The following is a 22,630-nucleotide window of genomic DNA, read 5'->3' on the forward strand; positions in this document are numbered from 1 at the left end:
TAAGTCTGTTTCTCTCAGTGGCAAACTCTACCCTGGAACCACACAGTGAAGGGGCTTCTGGGTAACCTAGTTACTGGCCTTGGTCAGGAGTGACAGTGGTCGCTGAGCTGACAACAGACAGTTGAGCTCAGTATTCCAGCAGGAAGAGCAAAGAGGAGCAGGGTAGGACTGTGGCTGTAGAGAAGTGGCCTCTGCAGACTCCTCTGCCTTTGGCCCCAGTGCCGTAGCCCTCTTGACTGCATGCTTTGATCTGTCTCTCAGAGACATCCTCTCTATTAACACCAAAGCCACAGCATCACACACTTACTGGTCGTGAATTCTTCCAGAATCCTGTGGCCCATGCTAACCGGGGCAAGGCTGGTATGTGAGCCTTTCAACTATGTCAGCATCTGTCAGTGCAAAGTGCCCAGGCTTTTGCAACAGAAAGACCTGTGTTCAAATCCCTCTACTGCTATCTACTACCTGGGCAGGTAAATTACTCTTTCTCAGCCCTTTTCATTATCTCTAAATGAAGGGTAACAATCTCTAACTTTTAAGACAGTTACAAGTATGAAATGACAACTTATGTAAAGCACCATCTATTAATTACCGCTCCTCATTTGGTCACTGCCTTAACAATGCTTCTAGTGCTTGCCTACAGAGAAGAAAAATGATGCTGTTACTTCTTTCCTTGTAGTAAGTGGGGACCACAAAGGGGCTCCTCTTTTGCTGGCTGAGTGGCAGGGAGGCAGATCTCCTTTCGTTGATCTGAGAGGCTCTCTCGAGAAGAAGACACAGTAAATCTTGACTTTTCAGTCTGGGTAAGGTACACAGAAGGTAGGCTTTATGTAATAGAGTGGAATGAATACGGAGAAGAAAGTAATAGGGAGCAGTCAGGCTAGACCCTGGGAGTAGGAGAGGAGGGTGAGAACATGGAAAGGAAAATAGCACTGGAGGCTGCATTGGCAGAAGTGGAATGCAGCAGAATAAAGTATTTCAGGGGTAGGACTCCCCTGGTGGTCCAATGGTTAAGACAGCAAGTTTCCAATGCAGGGAATGTGGGATTGATCCTTGGTCTGGTCGGGGAGCTAAGATCCCACATGCCACGTGGTGTGGCCAATGATAAATAAGTAATAAAAAACAAATAAAATCCCCTACATATAAAGATATGTACATGCGTGTATGCTAAGTCGTTTCAGTCGTGTCTGACTCTTTGCGACTCTATGGACCATAGCCTGCCAGGCTCTTCTGTCCCTGAGATTCTCCAGGCAAGACTACTGGAGTGGGTTGCCATGCCCTCCTCCAAAGGATCTTCCTGACCCAGGGATAGAACCCGCATCTTCTAAGTCTCCTGCCTTGGTGGGCTCTTTACCACTAGTGCCACCTGGGAAGCCCAAAGACACTGAATGTACACATTCATTAAAAAAAAAGAATTGCAGGACTGGGAAACTGAGTCCAGTGCATCCCTTAGAGAACATAGCCACAGACTGGCAGGTAGTTATACCCACAGGGTGATGGGTACCAGCACACCCCAGCTATGTGCTAGGTGCAAGTCCATCCTGTGGCAGGTAAAAATCACACCAACTGGGTACAGTTTCACGGAAGGAGAGTGCAGGTACAACTGTCTCATCATTAGAAACTCAGCTTGGTATTTCTGAACCATCTGCAAGTTATCCCTCTATCCCTAAAATGTAACTGTTCTAGACTGTACCAGCAGTGTATCAGAACTCTGTGGGCAGGTATAAATCCAAGCCCAAACTCCGGTGCTCCAAAGAGGGTTCTAAGCAACTTTCCAGGAAAATGGAAGTTGGAGGCAAACAGCACTAGCCACACAGTGATGGTCACTTAAACCACCAGAAGAAGAGAAAGATTCTCAGGATCTCTCTTTAACAAAAGCCTGGGCAGTCAGACAGCATTGGAGAGAAAAGGAAAGAGGAGTCACAGGCTGTGATCTCTGAAGGCAGATAGGGTTTGTGCCAGAAAATGCTCACTCGGGTTCAACAAGTTTTAAAGGAAGAGGGAGGAGGTGGGATCAGGCAGAGGGAGAAGTTGATCTTGATGCAAGTGCCTCAAAGCCTCAGCCACCAGGTGGGGAGCTGTGGCATGAGAGGCCATCTGCCAGAGAACCTACATTGAGCCCAGATGGCCAGGCCTTGCCATTCAGATGTGGGCCATCCCCGGAAGGACAGGATTTCCAGTGAGGGTCAGGGCTGTGCAGCAGAGGCAGACCCTGAAGGAAGTGACCTCTGAGGCTGCCCCCTGACTCACCCCCTCACAGCTGGCTAGGAAGCCCTTCCGGGAAAGGGAATCCCTCCCATGGACACACTTCCCTGTCAACCACATGGCAGTCAGGTATTGACAGGAAATGCATGAAAGCCCAATCTGCCCTGAGATCTCTATTCTCATTCTAATACTTGTATTTATTTAAAAATTGTAACGTTTTAAAATTATTTTAAAATTTGTAACATTTGTAAATTATTTTTATTTATTTATGTATTTGGCTGTGCTAGGTCTTAGCTGCAGCACAAGAGATCTTTAGATGTGGCATGTGAACTCTTAGCTGGGGACATGGGGTCTAGTTGCCTGAGCGGGGACTGAACCCAGACCATCTGAATTAGGAATGAGAAGTTCCAATGGACCACCAGGGAAGTCCCTGGCTTTATTTTTGAATAAAGAGACATTTTAAAGCCACCAATGATGTTGTAACATTTATAAAATATGGAGTGTCACAGAGTAGAAAGAGTTGGGCCTTTGGAGACAGAAGGTCCTACTTGAGTCTCAATTCTGGGTGTACCTTTTTACTTCAATCTTGGGTCAGTTGTTTCACCTCTCCAAGCTTGTTTTCTCTCGAAAATGGAGATAATCATAGTCACTAATTCAGAGGGTTGCTGTAAGTATAAAATTTGGATAAATATTTAGTACAGAGCTGGAAACCCAGTCAGTTAAATCACTGGTGATACAATGATGAAGTTATTTCCTGTGCCTTGGATGTGCCAGGTACTATGTAAACCATGGAGTGGGCATGGGGGCAGTTAGGAGAGTTTAACCCAGTCCTTGTCATCTAGGAATTTACAGTTTCCTTGAAGATTCAAGATATGGGCAAATGGGAGTAAGTAGTAGTATTGTGCTAACAACTTACTACCATATCCAAGAATTTTGTAAGAAATATCTTTTTTCTGCCTGACATGTTTTCTGTTAGTATTGCCATGTAACCAGTAGAATGGAGGCAAGAACAAGATTTGACAATCTTCTGGAAGCTGACCTTGGTCAAAGTCTCTTGTATGTTATTTACCGAGAGAGATGATGGCTAGGTCTTCTGATTCGGATGGAGAAAATGCCAGGAGCATGCTGTGGGGAAAAGGCCACCTTTGATGACCCATTCCTCTTGACTTGGGAGATTCTGAAGGCTGTGGACTGATAGGGATTCCGGCTGGGGACCCGATGCTGCCCAGTGATGTCCCTCGTATGAGAGCAAGAGTGAAATCCTTGAACAAGTTCTCCCTCATTGTTTCCTCCTTCACTGGAGAAGAAAGTGACAGAACATTTTAAGATGTTCATTCCTGACAGGCATCCCAACATTGCAGTTGCTGCTGCTGCTGCTAAGTCACTTCAGTCGTGTCCAACTCTGTGCGACCCCATAGACGGCAGCCCATCAGGCTCCCCTGTCCCTGGGATTCTCCAGGCAAGAACACTGGAGTGGGTTGCCATTTCTTTCTCCAATGCATGAAAGTGAAAAGTGAAAGTGAAGTCACTCAGTCATGTCTGACTCTTAGAGACCCCATGGACTGCAGCCTACCAGGCTCCTCCATCCATGGGATTTTCCAGGCAAGAGTACTGGAGTGGGTTGCTGTTGCCTTCTCTGAACATTGCAGTACAATGTTCTAAATGTTCAAGTTCAAGGGAGACAGAAGATCGTGCATACTCGGTATAGATTGGAAAGGTCTTAGTGTTAAACTGTTTTTGGATAAATCATTGACATCTCTCTGTCTTGTAACCTTTCCCTACTTTCAATTCTACTCACAGTTCTGTAGGTCAGAAATTTGGACCAGGCACTGCAAAGATAGCTCTTTTCTGCTGCATGAATTCTGGAGCCTTGCAGCTGAATGGCTGAGCGCTGGCTGGATGGCTTGACTGGGGTCATGTGTCTGGAGCCCCGTGCCCGCCATCAGCTGGATTCCTCAGTTCTTCTTCACGGGGTCTCTTTGCCTGTTTGGGCTTCCTCGCCATGTGGGTGTCAAAGCATCTGCCTTCTTATGTGGTGGTTGGCTTCCCCCAGAAAGAAAGTAGAGCTATCAAGTCTCCTAAAGTTTGGCCAGGAACTGACACGGCATCACTTTGGCCACATCCTGTTGGTAAAAACAAGTCACAGGATTTAACAAGACATTATCTCTAGACGGTGGCATAGCATATATGTATAGGATTAGGAGAAACTGTTTGTCGCTAATATTTCAGTTACTATTTCTGCACAGCTTAGTACCCTCAAATGTAGCAGCTAAAAAATCCATTTAATTTTGCTCATAAAATTATGGGTCAAGAGTCTGAGAAGGGTGCCATTGAATAGTTCAGCACTTAGGGGTCTTTCACAAGGTTGTCATCAGAGGTCACCAGGACCTGCAGTAATTTGGTGGTTTGACTGGGCTGGACATCCAAGATGGCTCGGTTGCTCGATGGGCAGCCAGCACTAGTTGTCGTCTGGGAGCTCAGGTAGCACTGTAAGCTGAAAAGCCTAGATGTCACCTCTCCCCTGTGGTAGTCTGAGGGTAAGCTGACATCATGCTGGGTGGTTGGCTTTTCTGAGAGCAAATGTCCTAAGAGGGCCAGGCAGGAGCTGCATGGCCTTTTCTGCTGCTGCTGCTGCTGCTAAGTTGCTTCAGTCGTGTCCGACTCTGTGCGACCCCATAGACGGTAGCCCACAAGGTTCCCCGGTCCCTGGGATTCTCCAGGCAAGAACACTGGAGTGGGTTGCCATTTCCTTCTCCAATGCATGAAAGTGAGAAGTGAAAGTGAAGTCGCTCAGTCGTGTCCAACTCTTAGTGACCCCATGGACTGCAGCCTACCAGGCTCCTCCATCCATGGGATTTTCCAGGCAAGAGTACTGGGGTGCCATTGCCTTCTCTGCATAGCCTTTTCTAACCTAGCCTAAAATGAATACAGCATCGCTTCCACCATTGAAGCGGTTACAAGGCCCCTAGAATCAAGGAGAGTACTCATGGTGTCCACTTCACAATGGCCATGCCACAGTCACCATCTTTGGAGGCTATTTTGTGCTGTGCTAAGGTGCTTCAGTCATGTCTGATTCTTTGCAACCCTATGGACTGTAGCCCACCAGGCTCCTCTGTCCATGGGTTTCTCTAGGTGAGAATACTGGAGTGGATTGCCATGCCTTCCTCCAGGGGATCTTCCCAACCTAGGGGTCGAACCTGTGTCTCTTGTTTCCTGCATTGGCAGGAAGATTCTTTACCACTAGCACCACATGGGAAACCCTTGGAGGTTATTTACCCAGCTCTTTTAAAAAAAAATTTATTGGAGGCTTCTGTGGTGGTTCAGTGGTAAAGAATCCGCCTGCCACTGCAGGAGATATAGCTTTGATCTCTGGGTCAGGAAGATCCCCTGGAGGAGGAAATTGCAACCCACTCCAATATTCTTGCCAGGAGAATCCCATGGACAGAGGAGCCTGGTGGGCTACAGTCCATGGGGTTGCAAAGAGTCAAACACAACTGAAGTGACTTAGCACTTAGCATAGTTGATTTAAATGTTGTGTTAGTTTCACATGTGCAGCAAAGTGAATCAGTTATACATATACCTATATCCACTCTTTTTAGATTCTTTTCCCATATAAGCTATTACAGAGTATTGGTTAGAGTTCTCTGTGCTATACAATAGATTCCTACTATATTTTACCCAACTCTAATGTTACAGAAATCCACCAACTTACCTATGATCTTGCTAGAAAGCAACCTTAAGTTATGACATGGACAAACACTGTAGGGTTTGCATCAGAAATGAATCCTTTTAGAGCTCTATCATTTGTTTCTCAAACAAAATTCCTGAGATGTGAACTTAAAAATTAAAGGGACTTCCACCTCTCAGATCTTGGCCCAGTGGGCCTTTCTTTATCTCAAGTATTCTGGCTGGAAGTATAGCTTTTGCCAGGCTGCCTCCTTCTGAACTGGCTTTCTGCTGTGAAGTGTTTTCACAAACGAAAAACACATTTGGTCCAGTGAGATGCAGTATTGTCACTGAAGCATCTAATTTGGTGGTTTCTGATGACAATGGCTCTATACTCAGCTAGTCCAAACCTGTCAGGAAGAAGCCCTAAGTGCGTCTGTCCTCCATGGCCCCACTCACCCTAAGCTTACCCTTCTGCGCAGACAATGGAACCGTGTGGCATCTTGCCCAGAAGCATTGCTCAGAGCTGCTGGAGGACGAGCAAACCTGGAATCCAGAGGCTGGTATCTTGAGGCATTTGGGAACTGGCATGAAACAGACACCAGGGAGGTGATAGGGCCAAAAGGATGAGATGCTCAGTAACTTTTCCACTTTCCTATCAAAGATTCATACTTGGTCCCACCCTCCAGAAAACAACCTGGCCCTCTTTAGGGGTGTGGCCATGTAGGCTTTTGTTTTGGAATATTGCTTTATTTCCAGGGCTGAATTACTTGACTCTACAGGGTAACCCCTGTGCCCCATGTTGTATTAAATGTATAGAATTCTCTCTCATAGGAGGGGCAGAGGACAGAAGGGACCATTTTACTGTGGTGACAAGTCAGGAGAAATGAAGGGATCAGATAGCGCCAACTGCTAGACTGAAAGTGAAAGAACTTTCACCCCAGGAGAACAGGGCAGAAGGATCTGGGAGGGGCAAAGAAGTGCTACAAACTAAGCCCAGGTTTCATTGAGATGCTTTAACACTAGTGTCTATTTGGTGGTGGGGAAAAGACCACCCTCTGAATGCCCTCTGATAGCATCACCTACTCAATGGACATGAATTTGAGCAATCTCCAGGAGATGGTGAAGGACAGGAAAGCCTGGTGTGTTGCAGTCCATTGGGTCACAAAGAGTTGAACATGACTGAGCGACTGAACAACAACTGAATCCCCTCATGTGGATGTCAGATCTTCCTGCAGCAGATCATCCCAAATTACCAAGGAGCTTGGGGGCTGGACACAGCAGTATGGATTTTTCTGAGCCACTACCATTTTGTTCATATGAAACATCTCACGGGGCTTGGAAAAAGGGAAAGCCTCCATGCCTTTCACAGAAGAGGCTTCTGTGACCTCCCTAGCAGAATCTCCAGAAGCTTTATTTAGAGGAGATAACTTGCCCTGGTCCTTAAATATTCATGATCCTTGGTCTCTCGCATGAATATCTTTATGATGTCATTGATTTGCCCCCAAATGAACACACATCACTGTATTGTTCTTTCATGAAATGTCTAGTTTCTTTATCTTCTGATTATTTCTTTTGCAGAGTGGTTTGGAGTGAAGAAACACACTTTTTTTTTGGTCTGTTTGCATAGACAGGCAGACTCCACTCATGCTCCCAAGCAGATGTCTCTTCAATTCACCACAATCATATAAACTCACCTAGGTTTACTACTGCTACTAAGTCGCTTCAGTAGTGTCCAACTCCGTGCAACCCCACAGACGGGAGCCCACCAGGCTCCTCTGTCCCTGGGATTCTCCATGCAAGAACACTGGAGTGGGTTGCCATTTCCTTCCCCAATGCATGCATGCATGCTAAGTCGCTTCAGTCGTGTTTAACTCTGTACGACCCTATGGACAGCAGCCCACCAGGCTTCTCTGTCCACAGGATTCTCTAGGCAAGAATACTGGAGTGGGTTGCCATTTCCTTCTCCACACCTAGGTTTAGTCATATGTTAACTATTATTGTCCTTCAAGGAACAGGGTGATATCTGGCTTCCAGCTTGAAGTTACCTGTGCCAGAGGTGTCATTGGTAATAGGGCTTGGGGGTGGGGGAGTCTTCTCTGTGCAGAGAACTTTCTGGAAATTTTAGTGTGTCAGGAAAGCTTAGATACTCAGGATGCACACCATGCTTAATAACCCCCGGGACAGAGACTGACCCTTTTCCCCAAAGAGGGTCTTGTTGCTTACTGGAGTTATGTAGACAAAGTAAATGTTACATGCACACAAGAGAAGAGTGTGTGTGTGTGTGTGTGTGTGTGTGTATGTGTGTGTGTGTGTGTTGAACATGCTGAGTTAAGGGAGTTTGAAAAGACTGAGGGGTTTCATGCTTGGCAGATTTCAGTGAAAATCTGCTTCCTCCCCTCCTTTTAAGATGCTGATAGGAGTGTTGAGATACCGTGTTGTCTAATAGAAGAGCACAGAAAAGACAGAGACCCACCTGGTTTCCTATTTGCTCTCCTAGTTTTTTATCCAGGCTCCACCACTAGGAGGTGTGACCTCTGAGAAAGTTACTTAACCTCTCTGAGCCTCAGTTTCCTCATTTGTAAAATGGAAATAACACTTCCTAGGCTTGTTGTGAAGATGAAATAAGATAATGATGTAAAGCATTTAGCCCGCTGCCTGGCACAGGGTAGTTACTAAATCCATAGTAACTGACTATTATTGGGTGTAAACTGAAGACTCAACCCCTCTCTCCTTCATCTTTCTTCTAAATTCACCCAGGTTTCCATCCCTTTTGAATTCCGGTCAGTTGAAGAGAAATTCCTTCTTTCCCAGAGTACTGATATTAATGATCTAAACTTGGGTTGGATAATCACATTGTGTCATCAACTTCCAGATTATTAGATATTATTTACAAGAAAAATAGGCCTGGAGTTCCTTCCAGACCAAGGACAGAAGCTGCAAATTGAATTTAGAGGCTTGCCGACCTTTAGACCCGGGGCTGGAGGCAGGGGCAACCCACTCTCCTGGTCTTGAAAGACACAGCAGGCTCTCGTAATTGAGTTACCGCCTGGGATTCAGTAAGACTAATCCATCTATATAATTTCTTCGCCTGGTTTAATGACATTAACGAAACCGAATTAAGGAGCGGGTGGAGTTGGATGGGACGAGGGGAAACGGATTTTCTGTATGGTAGTCGCTGCCGCGTCTCTGCCGCCAGGCTGGAGCCTATGGTCTGATTAATGGACCGCTCTGAGGACCAAGTCCTGCCAGCGGCCACCCCGGTCCCATGCCCTTCCGGGTATCCACGTGCCGAGAACAGAGCCATCGTGCGCAAAGGGTTTCCCAGGATGTCCCAGGGCTACCCTGTCCCCTTCCCTATTCCTGGCTCTCTCATCTTCCCCATCACCCCTCTCTTGTACAATTTTTGCTGTTTCCCTTTAGTTCAGATCTTCATGGACCGTCCCTCTTTGGTCACTAGCGTGCTCCAGGCGACAGGCCGATCTGCTAATCCCTCTCCAGCACCGGCCCCCAGTCCCACCTCACTCGGTTTATCCGGGGTTGGCCATTCCGCGTGGTGGGCACTCTGCGCTTAGGTTGCCAACCAGAGCGCCCAGCCCTAGGAGGAGGGGCCTGTGTGCGGGGGGTGGGGGTGGGAGGCGGCCGCGGCCGCTGTCAGTTTCACTCTCTGCCCTACTGACACCCAGATCCTAGCGCGCCCTCTTCACGGAGAGTCCAGCTGGCTCAACTTGGGCAACTGGCCGGAGGCGAGGAGTCGCCGACTCCCGAACTGAGATTCCATCGCTCGGTGCAGGCACTTGCCAACAGCGGAGTCCCCAAAGTGTAGGTGGTGACCAGCGCGGGCCCCGGCAGCGCTGCGGGGAAGGCGGGCGCCCAGATCAGAGGGTGGAGGGTAACGGGGGACGGGGTAGGTGGGGGACGGGGGGCCCCGGGCTTCGATCTCGGCGGCCGACAGTGCGAGTCCGCCCTGGCGGCGCCCGCGGGTCCTGCCCGCTCCGAAGGGGCCGGAGGACGCCCGGCCGACACGCTCGCCGGCGCTCCGCTGGCCTCGCGGGGCTTTGGCCACCCCGCGGCTGACGTCGGCGCGCCCCTGCCGAGCTATCCTTTTACTACAGCCCGCCGGCGGCTTTGTGCCGGCCCCGCCCTCACCGGCCCCCGCCCCCCGCGAGCCCGTACCTTGTGGTCTATATAGAAGGCGCTGCCGCGCCGATTCTCGGCTCTCCGGGACCGAGAGTTCTTTGGAAGCAGAGCGCGAGCGAGGGAGCGGGCGAGCTCCTAGGGGGTGTGGGTGTAGGGAGAGAGAGAGCAGGTAAGGGCCGTCGCATCCCGCTCCTCTGCCCGCCAGCAACTCGGGACCCCCTTTTGGCAAAATCATAGGAACCTGGAACGTTGGTTCAACAAAAAGAGACAGGCGACGACCCTCCCTTTCTCGATTGTCCGCGGGCGAAGAGCTGCGCGGCTCTGCGGTGTAACAGGCTCACACGTTGCTCATCACATGTTCAAACATTTCCCTTTCGGGGAGCCTCGTTATTTTTAAGTGAATATTTTCGTCTTTGTTTTGATGTGGTTTTTTTTTTTTTTTAACCTTCCTCGGGGTTTTATTTTGATGGAGTTGGCGGCCCGCAGCATATGGGGAGAGTAGGGGAAGCGGCCCGCTGGCGCGCGGGTAGCCCACCCCCAGGCAACTCCCCGGGAGGCCCGCGCTGGCCCGGCGAGCGGCCGGCGCGGAGCCCAGGGAGGCCCGCGGCGGCCGAGCCGGGGAGTCCCGGCCGCACGTCTCGACGGCCCCGGGGGTGGCGAGCGCGGCTCTCCGCGGGCGGGCGGGTGGGCAGGAGTGGCGGGCGCGGGGCGCGGGGGGAGCGCCGCGCCGCTTTGTCTCTGCACTTCTGGAGCCAGGCGCGCGGCTCCTCCCGCGGCCGGCCGCTCGGGCTCGCGGTGGCGGCGGCGGCGGCGGCGGCGGCTCCTCCTTCACCCCTCTCCTTTCCTCCCCGCTCTCTCGTAGGCAGAGGCGGCGGTGGCAGAGCTGGGGAACAGCGGATTCCGCCCGGAGCCACACCGAGGGGAGCTTGCGGTCGCGACTTGCCGCCCTAAGCACTGTCCCAAGTCCGGCCCGCTCGGCGAGGACTTCCGTCTCCTGGCCGAACCCTGTCAAGCAAGCTGGGATCTATGAGTGGAAAGGTGACCAAGCCCAAAGAGGAGAAAGATGCTTCTAAGGGTAAGCCCGCCCGCCGAGTCCGCCTGCTTCCCTTCCCTTGGTTTCCCTCGCCCGCTCGCGTGCGCGCCGCCCTCCGGCGGCTCCCGGCCTCCCTCCCAGAGCCTAAGCTGCTGGTGACCTCTGCGACCCCGGGCGAGAAAGGGGCGGGAGGGGGCCCGGGCCGCTGGGGTGGGGGTGGGGGGCTCTGAATTTGCACCACTTTCCCTCCTTCTTCGTGGGATTGTCGCCCCGCGAGTGCCAGCAGCCTCTTCACTCCCCCCTCCGGACGCACCGGGGTGGCGCTGCGGGCAGACGGAGCTGCTGCAGCCCGGAGCGCCGGGAACAGCGCTGCCTGCCACCGGCCGGCCGCCTCTCGGTGCGAGTGCCTGTGTGTTGCGTGTGCGCGAGTGTGCATCTGTGTGCTGCGCGGGTGCCACACGGTGACATACTCAGGAAGGAATCTGCCCCACTCTTAGAACCGGTGCTCCGATCCACCTTTCCGCCCCCCCCTCCCCGCCCCCAATGCAAACAAAGAGCCTGGCCGCGACACGCACCCCCTTCCCCCCACGCTCCTTTTCCCCTCACGCCCCCTGCTCCCCAACTCTCCCCGTCCCCTCCCCAGAAGGCAGGAGCTTGTCACCTTCCCTACGCCGCGTGCAAAAGTGAGCAATCCCGGTGCCCCGGCGCCGCCCGCGCTGCGCCTCGGCAGCGCCGCCTCGCCGAGCCCCGAGAGAACAAAGGCTCTGGTCCCTCGGCCACTAGTGCCCGGTGGGAGCGGGCCTCCGCGGGAGGGGAGAGCTCCGTCCCTCCACTCTGGGGGGTGTTCAACCACCTGGCCCGCGGCGCCCGGCCGCCGGTCCCCGCCCCCCCCCCCGCCACGAGAGCGCTTCTCGGCCTGGGGCCTCCCACCGGCGGGCTGGGGAGGCGCAGCAGAACAGGGCGCAGGCCGGGGAGAACTCAGGAGCAGGAAGGGGCGTCCGCCCGAACTCCCACCCGTCCTAGCCGTGGCCTTGCTAAGGGCCCAGCTTAGCTCCCGATTGTAAACCCGAGACAGCATCCTGGAAGCCCCGGGTGCGGAGAGGGGCACAGAGAGGGGGGTGGGGTGGGGTGTGGTAGAGCCGTGGGGAACGGCAGGTGCCTGAGGTGCAAGTGTCCGGAAGGGCCCCGGAGCGGACGCCGGAGTGGGCTGGACCGGCCCGAGGGCCCCAGGCTCGCCGAGCCGCAGCGACCCACGCCGGGTCCACGCGGCTGCAGAAGTTGGGGCTGCCGCGGGGGGAGCCCCAGCCTTTGTTCACGGGCCCCGATTCCTCCTGGAGCCCTGGGGCTCCCTTCCCTCCCACTCCTTCCCTTCTTCCTTTTTCTCTTCTCCTCCTTCTCGCCTCTCCCCATCTCTCCGGAGCTTTCTTTCCGGGGAGATTCTAGGGCAGCGTCAGCCCTCCCCCGCGGAAAGTTGTCAAAGTCTTCAGCTCAGGGCCTTTATCCCTTGTTTCTAAATGGAGCCGCTTCTCCCAACTAGGCAAAGCGTCGACGAGAGGCTCTAGAAGTTTGAGGTGGGGAGGTTTAGATCCGTGGTGCTAAGGGTCAGTGTTGCCATCGGCCTGCCTCAAGGCTCGAGGTCACCCCCTTCGGACCTACTGATGCCCGCTGGCTGTTTGAAGCGCACAGATTAATTGAACCGGTCACCCAGAAAGTAGAACTCCTGCTACACTTTTCCAGAGCTTTACTCATTGTTGTGCGTTTTAAACAGGTATTCGTGTGATAAGAGAAAGTGACTTCAGGGTCGTTAGACTGTTTTGTTTGCCCTCGAGGGGCCCGGAAAAGTAAATGCAATTGAAGATGGTACCACCAAAATGACTTAGGCAAGGGATTCCTCTTCTGCATCTGGGTGTATTTCAAGTTTGTTTCTGAACTTTGGTCCTTGATTTCCATCAGGTGATTACCTAAGGCTTATTTCAGGCTACCTTTGGGCATCCTGAAACCAAATTCATTCACAGAAAATGAGATGCTGCTCTAGGAATATAATTTGTAACTGTCCAGAAGGGGAGTAACAAGTCTGGAAACATTATTGGCCCAAGTTTCTGTAACCCAATAATGAAAATTTTTACTAGGCATATGTCATAACATTTTCTTATGTTGATTCACTTGAAACGGAATACCTCTCTGTAGGAACTGTGTAATTAGCATTTGGAATTATGGCTGTAATTAGAATAAATTAGTGTAATTTTACAAGACAACTTTTAAGAAGAGAGTTTACTTCCCCAAGGAGATGGGACTCTTATGACTGTGAACAGAGTTTCTAGACTTTTTAAAACATAGGTAGTAGATAATTAGTAAGTTATTTTGTGCTCCTTAATGAAATGTGGCTTTCAGAGCATCTAAATTGCTCTTTGTCTTTTTAAATGATGTTTTTCAACTCACTGAGGTTAACACCAGTGATGGACAGTGATCTTTTCTGTAACCTTTTTCAGTAAGGTAGGCAGACAAGATAGACTCTTGGAGGTAGGAGGGGAATCTTGATTGCATTTGAAAGTATTAAAATGGCCTCTTGTGCAGCAAATCATCTTTTGTGTATTTATTTAGGCTTTGCACAAACTTTTAAATTGGCAGATGAATATATAGTCTGGGGCATTCAGCTCCTGAACAGGAGGACCTAGTTCTGTTTCAGGGAAAAAGAAAGCATAACATTTGTTTAAGTACATACTTGCTTAGCTTTGATTCACTCTTCTCTACCTTGTCACATAAGATCTTTTCAGCAGTTCTCTGTTGGAAAAGTACTCAGGGAAGGCTGTGTCTGGTTTATGGCAACCGTGTTCCTGTGGCTTTTGGAAAATGTGTGGCCTCTAACAGATAAATGCAGATCATTTGTGGATTGAGTGAAAGTGCTAGCCAGTTGTGGATTTCAAAACTGTTATTTGGTTTGGGCCATCCCTGGTGGTCCAGTGGTTAAGACTTCACCCTTCCACCGTAGGGGGCATGAGAGTGGAAGCATGAGTTCAATCCCCAGTCTGGGAGCTAAGATCCCGCGTGCTATAAGATGTGGCCAAAACCACTGAAACTGTCATTTGGTTTGTACTTGGAGTTTGGGTTTAGTTGGCTTTGTCTGTGTTTTGTCAGCAACCCCTTCCCTTGTGCTTAGCCAGAGAGCCATCATTTCTAGACAAGTTTCAAGGCCATGTGGGCTGTGGGTTGTGGGTTGGCTGAGACGGCCAGCACTCACATCAGGCTGGGTTCCTACTGGCTGCTGGGCAGTGCGGGACAATTCCAAGCATAGTCCGAGAGGCCAGCCACTTGCACAGCTGTTGCTCTCAGATTATGGTGCCCACATGCATTCACAGGGACAGCTCATTTTCAGCTCACTTCCTGGCCTTTTCCAGTAGCCCTTCCAACCTTACCTAAGAAAGGCCATTGCAGTCAGGCAGCCAGCATCTCACATCTTGAACTCTGAAGGCCATTCCTAAAGCTCATCTTGGTCTTGGTGGATTACTGCGATTTCTTCCGTCAAGTGTCTTTCTTGGGCTTGGGCCAGGCCAACCAGCTGTTGAGAGGTATTTCACCCATAAGAAATCATGATGCTGGTGACCTCTTATTAAAAACTAGCAATCATAACCTCCCTATTACTCATGAAGGGACTTCTTTTTTCACCTGGTGAATCAGTCACTGTGGACCAGTGTGGTTTGAGGGTCATCAGCCCCAGGTCGTTTCCTGTGTCTAAGATGGTAATGACAGCTTCAGTGAGGGGTTGTGACCAGGGAGATCTCTGATCAGAATTGTTAGTATGTTCCTGGGGATAGGTGCAAGAGATAAGTGAACTAGATCCTCTTCATTCTTATTTCCAGTGCTGTGCCTCTTCTTAACCCACAGGCTAGAGCAGGAGGGGGATATGGGTTGGGGGTGCTGTATCTTCTCTCTTAGTTCTGCTTCCTCTAAGTCTCTTTCCAGTACAGTTCAAGTCCTTTCAGAGGGTTCAGATGCATCCTCGGGCTGGCAATGTGAGGGAGGTTAGAGTGGGAAAGCATGTTGCCTGAGTAATGAGAAGCAGAAAGTGAGCTGTAGGGTTGAGATCCACGCCTAGTGCTGGGCCATGTAGAGTGGCCCTGAGCACTGGACCAGAGCTGGTGAGAGAACTGGAATCAGGGTCTGGGTGGTAAGCTGGAGAGCTGATCTGTGTGTGAGGCAGTCACTAGGGAGACAAAACTGTTAACATTCCAGGTCTTTTTGCAGCTGTGCTATTTTATGTTCAAATCAACTACTCATTCTGGGAATTACAATCAACATAGAACAACCAGAATGTGTTGCAGCTCCTCGAATATATCCAATAAAAGGGCTTTCTAGTGTCTGCTTCATTATGGCTCGTATTTTTGGAGTTGAGAATTTGAAAGGAATAGAAGATAATTGCCAAGATTAAACAATTCAAGGAGGGGGAAAAAACCTCCCATGAATTAAAGTGTGGCGAGTGAAGGGGATCCTCCATGTTTATTACCTTGCTAAGCTTAACATGATCTTTGGAAGGTGAAGATTAGGCACATAAGTATACTCTTAGCCATTAGTAGAGAAGACAAACGTCTGCAGAAATCACTGTGTCTAGTCACCGGTTTATGTTTCCCTATCCAGAAGCATCCAGAAAACACATTCACAGTAGATTTGTTGCCCAGGCTGAGGAGCGGACTTTAGGCTCATCATCCTATGCAGTGTGGTTTAATCTAGTTGGTCCTCACCAGCTCAACAGGTAGCTTATCTGTGATAGACCAGTTCTATGAACTTATTTGAATCAGAATTCTGACATTTTTAAACATGGCACTTCGTCACTTTGTTGAATGCCATATCCTGATGAAACATTTCTTAGGGGTGTGGATTTCTGGGTAAATGGCACTAATTTCCTAAAGAAAGTGAAATACTATATAGTAATCATTCTGACCCCCACTCCAGCCTGCAGTTCTAATTTCTAATTGGATGGCCATTTGTTTTTCTCTAAAGCCCTGTTTTCCAGGATATTAATCCTAAAGATGAGGCTTTTATATTAGAAAATAGAGATGTTCTTGATTCTTGGGGCACGACGGAAATGTGAAGGGCTGTTTTATTAGGGATCTGAGTTTGTAATAAACATTAAGCCTAAATTACAATTACTGTAGGTTGAGTTTACTGTCAGACAGTTCTCAGGCCCTACTCATGCCTCTGCCCTTGTAAATTACTTTTCGCATTGCTTTTCAAATGGAAATAGTATTAGTGTCACTGGCTAATGACCGTCCCCACAGGCAGTGGGCAGAGGGTAGTAGGTGTCCATGCTGAGTCTTTAAAACCCTGGCAGCACCCTTGGCTTCTGTGGGTGTAAGGTTTAGGTGGACAGTCTAGGGGGTGCATCAGGGCTGGACTGAGCTGAGGCGTTTGCTTGACCTGACTGCTCACAGCCTTCTGCAGAGACTTAAGATTTGTTCTGGACAATCACTATTGCCCAGAGGCATTCTCAGGTATATATGTCTGTCCTTTCTGGACCCTGTCAGTGGGGTCTGAGAAGAAAGAAAAAAAAAATCTTCTGGTAAAAGGCAGGCCTGGTCAGAGGCCAAAGTATAAAAGAGTTATTTTTAAAAAATGGTATGAACCCAATTTCCTTTTGTGTAATTAAAGATTATATACAATAACATGTACAGATCTTAAGTGTACATCTCAATAGATTTTGACAAATGATTACACCCACATAATAGAATATTTTCATCACCCCAGAAAGTTTTCTTGTGTTCCTTTCTAATCATTCCCCCTTAGAAGGCAACTACTATTTTGATTTCTGTCATCACCTTTTAGTTTTCCCTTTATTGATCTCACAGAATGCCACTTGTGGTTCCTGAGACCTAGAAACCTCTCCAGGCAGTGGGCTTCCTGTCCCGGTTGACACCCCTTCTCCTTGTCTTGTCCTCTGGTTTCTTGGAAGACCCCCACCCTAGAACAGGGTCTTGTCCTTACCTGGCCCAAAAGGAGTATTTGTTGAATGATCTAGGCAAGGTAGGAAATTCATTTAAGCCTGGGTGTCTATTCATCATTTAATAATAATGATCGTAGTTATTATCATTACCATTACAGTAGCTTCTGAATTATGGACCACTTACTATTTACTAGGCTTGCATGATTTATATTATATATATATATATATATATATATATATATAATTTAATTCTCATGGCAGTCAAATGAAGTGGCAAATAGTATTTATAGATGTTAGAGATGAGAAAATTGAAGTTTAGGGAGATCATGTAGCTTGTGTGAGCTCACACAGCTAGTGGGACCCAAATTACTGGCACAGTACCTGGCACTGAACAAAGGATTGCCAGAGGCAGTGCCTCTTAACACCAAGGAATTAATGTCAATGGGTGAGTTTTGACATCTACACAGGATGGAGAAGTTATTTTGGTTGGGGTCTTAAAATACAATGTAACAGGAGCAGGACCCTGTGGGGTCTGCCCCTGACAGACCCCTCCCCCATAGCCTCTGTGGTAGTTCCTCTCTGAAGTACCCAGATAATAGTATCTCATGCATATTTCCTGAATTTTTCAGATGCTAAAACCCACCACCAAATGGAAGAAGTTAACTACTTGATGATCAGGTGCAAGTACCCCCCAGACCTTTGGCACCTAAGGACTGATAAAGTTAATCGCCCTGTTACCTCACCACCAAGAGAATTATGCTAGAGCTGATCACCTCCCCCAACCCACCCTCACCTGGGCTTTAAGGATGCTTAGCTGAAACCCTTTGGGGAGTTTGGGATTCTCTGCTTCAGACTCCAACGTTGGGCACACGAACTTGGCATTCGGTAACAATAGTTTTTTTGAGCACTGACCATATGCCAGGGATTGACATGAAATCGTTCAAGCTATCCAGGATTGATATACATAACACTGCCTTTCTAGGCAACACAGTTGATTCTTTTCTAATCCAGGTTTGCACAGGGACAAAATTACTTGCCAACTATCAACACAGACATGACTAGGAAGAGTTTGCCTATACTGGCACGATTGCTACAGGGCTGTGGTCTTTGTGCACCCAAAGAAATTTCTGAACAGATTTCTTGAGTGACTTATCCATCCCAGGCACTGTACTGAGAGAAACCTAGTCCTACCTTAAGCCTTAGGGGTACCCTTGTGCCCTTTTCCTTCCTCCTTGGCCTTGGGCATTCTGACTTGTAATTTCTGAAGTGCAGCTCCCCTCAGTTGGCCATGACTCTTATTTTTCAAGATCTAAGCATCTGTCAGTTTGAAAATAATGGTGTTTTTTTTCCCCCTTAGAACTGTGTCTGAGAGCTTATTTCACCTGTGTTCTAAGGCTACTCTTACTCGTAATTCAGGACTGGGTAAAAGTCCTAATTATTTATTTGTTTTTCCCATCAGAATCATCTGTCTCATTTCCCTTCTCTTTCTCTCTCAACCCCACCCCCTCCTCCCTTTCTCTCTCTGCCTCCTCCCCCTCCCTTTTCTGCACACCCCCACTCCTTTTCTTGTGAACAGACGTCAGTGGTTTTCATTAACTGTCTGGATTTTCTCCTGTAATAGCTATATTAACTTCAATTAAAGAAATCCTTACCCCCCTCAAAGAGTTGCTTCATGGAAGAAGCTTTTCATTACTTATTATGTAACTCATTTTAAATGGAAAAATAAAGTGCGAGCTTTATTTCTTATCTGTTTATGTTGCCTTTAGTTAGAGAATACTTCCAAAAATATATCTTGTTAACAGAGATGCACGCCTTGAACGAGCATATTAATTATAGTTCTCCAAGTTAGGACTCATGTAATGTTTCTCTTGTGCTGCAGAACCTATGTTTTAACAGCCGTAATTAACAGTGATGAGTCTATTGCAAGGTTATAGGTAAGTTTAATAACAAACGTGACACCCAGTTTTTAAAAAAAGAAAATCCCTCAAAATTACGGAGGTAGCATTTCTTCTGCTCTTGCGCTGGGGGTTAGTAAACAGATCGAGTTCTTAAAATATTTATCCTGCTGTTAAAAGTAGAAGTAAACAACCTAAAGAAGGCAGGCTGAGCGCAGTTCTTGAATATGCCTATGGATATTTTCAGAGTCTTCTTTCAACCACGACTTTGAAAGTATTGTGAATTGACCTGCTTCTTTTGCCTTTGATTCTCCGTGCGTGAGCTCGCCTCTCCCCCTGTTGCGGGGCGGGGTGTGTGGGGGGGTGGTTATTGAACGTTAAGACTTATACAAGAGCTCTCGGATTTGCGCGTGGTTTTTGGAGCCTGGGAAACAATGTGAACCGTTCTCCTGGAAACGGGGCCGGCTCTCCTCGCGGCTCTCGCTCCCGGGAGCGTTGGTTTTCCTACTGGCTGGGACCCGACTTTGAGGCGAGCGCCGAACGGCCCGGTGAACCGGCGACCCTCGGTCGCCGCGGATCCGACCGGCGGGTTTATTACCAACCTGTGTGCTCATGAACCTCGTGATGCGGCAGCTGCCGAAAAAAGAAACACGGAAAAGTTGTGTCACCGAAAGTGAAAACTTGGCGAAGAAAAAGTGCTCGGCGCCCGGCATGTTTTGTAACTGCAGTTTTGTAACTGCTCTGCGGCCGACAGCGGCGGCGGGCAGCGGAGGGCTGCGCCCACCGGCCCCGGGTGCTCGCGTGGGGACACCACCCCGCGAGCGCCGCCGGGGCTGGGCGCCAGGGCCGGCGGGGCGGGCGGCTGAGCGCCGGGCGAAGGGGGCGGGCGGCCCTGGGCCTGGAGGTCTAAACCGCGGGTTCTGTGCAGCTGATGGGAGGCGGGCGGGAGGGGCCGGAGGAAGAAGGTCCCGCCCCCAACCATCGAGGGGGTTCCTTGCTCTGCCTGTACCTGACCTACCGGCTGTGCCCCTCAAAGGCGGATACCCGTCCAAGCCTGGAAGTCTGGACTTGGCCCAACACAAGGGCTTTGCTTCCTCTGTCTTCTGGTCAATGCTAATTCGGTTTCAGCTGTTCAGAAAAACCTAGGCTGCGTCTTGAACAGAACGCCCTGGACCATGTCGAGTTTGCTTTTATATGGTTTATGTTTCCGTTGCGTTGGTTCTTTTCAGATTACAGAATAATGCATGTGATTCGGAAAATCATAAAAGCATAGAGAAGAAAATATCCCCCCAAAGGTTGCACTCCTAGGTTCTTTTTGAGATTTTTCCTTCCAGTCTTATTTCTCTGATTTCATCTTTAAGTATATGTGTGGGATCACATAGTAAATACTATCACATGCTTTTTTTTTTTTTTTAACTTCAACACCCTGTTAGAATGTTTTCCGATGTCATTAAATAATCTTCCATAGTATCATTTTTGGTGTGTGCAGTGGTTGTGGATTTGGGGGTGACAAAGGAAAGATGGTGATTTTGTCCCTGTGGTTGTGAAAAGTTTTTCTCTACTGCCTTAAGATCTTTCTCACTGGGCTCCTCTACAAACATCATTCGTGTTTGGGTGCACTTTTAAAGATACATATATGCATGTATAGGGCTTCCCCGGTGGCTCGGATGGTAAGCAATTGGCCTGCAATGCAGGAGACCCAGGTTCAATCCCTGGGTCTAGGAGATCCCCTGGAGGAGGGCATGGTAACCCACTCCAGTATTCTTGCCTGGAGAATCCCACGGACAGAGGAAGCCTGGCGGGCTACAGTCCGTAAGGTCACAAAGAGATGGTCAGGACTGAAGTAATCTAGCATGCACACATATGCATGTATAAATCTATAAATATAAAATTAAACGCATGTAGACAAATACGTATATGTCTAAATAAACGCAAACACAATTATGCTTAGAATACATCCTGAAAGAATATATATCAAAAGGAATCTTGGGGTGATTGGCTTATAGAAGATGTATAGAGGATGTGTATGTATATTTGTGTCTTCTATTTTCTCTACAATGGATGTATATAATGATCATAATGAAATAATGAAAATGGACATTATATATTACTTATAGATTGTCTTCAAACTGACTTTTCTGCTTCAGCTCTTACCATTCCTTTTTTTTTTTTTTTTTGCTTATCGTTTCCTGACCTGGAATGCTCTATTATTTCAACATTTTGTGATCCTTTATGTCCAAGCTTAACCCACATCATCCAGGAAGCATCTCTTCCACCCTTGTTACAAAGAACTGCACTGGACTTCTCAGTTACCCATTTGGCAGTGTCCGTGGATAAATCTCATGATTAACTTTTCATCTATTTAGGTGTTTTATCTCCCCAGCTAGATTTTAACCTCCTCAAGGGCCTTTGTCACCAAAGAGATACTGAATGAATGTGTTACTTAACCATCAAGCTCAGCATCCTTCCTAGATTTCTTTAAATGCTTTTGTACCTTTGAAACTCCAAACCATATTAGAAGCCCTTAGGATGACGGCAACAATCTATCTGGATTTAATACTGCTAATTTAATTAGGGGTATAACTTCCAATTTCCAGTGGGCCATCTTCTATGTAAAAGTGGCTGCATGGTTAAAAGCATGGATTATAGAGACTTGTGTTCACATGTATGTTCCTCTGCTTAGTTGCTATGTGACATTTGGCAAAGAGGCTTTCTAAGCCTCTCTACAATGGAGATAATTATATTTATCTCATATGCTTATTTTAAAGATAGAATGAGATAATGTATGAAAAACATACATGGAATTTGGTCAGTGGTGATATTGATAGTATTGTTAAAATAGTAGTGATCTTCATATTGATTATTCAAGTTAGAGGGTTTTTGTTAAAGAGCTTGTTGGCCATAGAAACAAATCTGCAGAGTCACACATCTGTCTGACAGTCATACTCTGATTTAATGGATTTTAGTTATATAGTTACTAGGCTCCTGAACCATGGGTTCCTGGACCCTCCCAGATATCAAAATCTGTGGATGATCAAGTCTCTTACATAATAGCTTATTTGAATATAACCTATGCATATCCCCCATACTTTAGCTCATCTCTAGATTACTTCTAATACCTAATGCAAATGTAAATGCCCTGTAAACAGTTGTAAATACAGTGTGAATGTTATGTAAATAGTTGCTGGCCTATGGCAAATTCAAGTTTCGCTTTTTGAAACTTTCTGGAATTAAAAAAAATTTTTTTGGATCCACATTTGGTTGAATTCATAGATGCAGAATCTGTGTATACAGAGTGCCTACTGTGCTAATTCATGTATTAATTAATTCATTACTTTACTCAATAGATACTTGTTGAAACTCCTATGACAGCAGTGAGCAGAACAGATAATTACCCCTGCCTTCATGGAGGGCTTCCCAGGTGGCACAGTGGTAAAGAATCTGCCTGCAATTCAGGAGATGCAGGTTCGATTCCTGGGTGGGGAAGATCCCTTGGAGAGGGAAATGGCAATGCACTCCAGTATTCTTGCCTGGGAAATCCCACGGACAGAGGAGCCTGGCAGGCTACAGTCCATGGGGTCGCAAAGCATTGACTAAGACAGCATGGACGCATGCCTTCATGGAGCTGATGTTTTAAAGGAACTGGATTTTTCATGCACAAAACACTGTCCGATGTTGGCGGTGTGTAAAATGACCTGGTGCCCATCATAGCCATCTGGGCCCTGGCCAATCCACACTACCAAGGAGGAAGCTTGGATG

The 22,630-nt window shown here is 48.2% G+C and overlaps 1 protein-coding gene across 4 annotated transcripts in view; it reads left to right on the forward strand.

Annotated features, from left to right (window-relative positions):
• Nucleotides 1–22,630, forward strand: part of FGF13 (fibroblast growth factor 13) — a 568,541-nt gene that overhangs the window by 16,043 nt on the left and 529,868 nt on the right. For 2 of the 4 annotated variants that reach the window (XM_070365900.1, XM_070365897.1), the window contains exon 2: nucleotides 10,871–11,083. In XM_070365900.1, the coding sequence (XP_070222001.1) occupies nucleotides 11,035–11,083 (49 nt within the window). In that variant the 5' untranslated portion in view covers nucleotides 10,871–11,034. Of the gene's footprint in view, nucleotides 1–9,555; nucleotides 9,691–10,039; nucleotides 10,178–10,870; nucleotides 11,084–22,630 lie in introns of those variants that run through there. The other 2 variants (XM_070365898.1, XM_070365899.1) reach the window with 2 other exon arrangements.

Source organism: Bos mutus, chromosome X, assembly GCF_027580195.1.
Source record: "Bos mutus isolate GX-2022 chromosome X, NWIPB_WYAK_1.1, whole genome shotgun sequence".
Lineage (NCBI taxonomy): Eukaryota > Metazoa > Chordata > Mammalia > Artiodactyla > Bovidae > Bos > Bos mutus.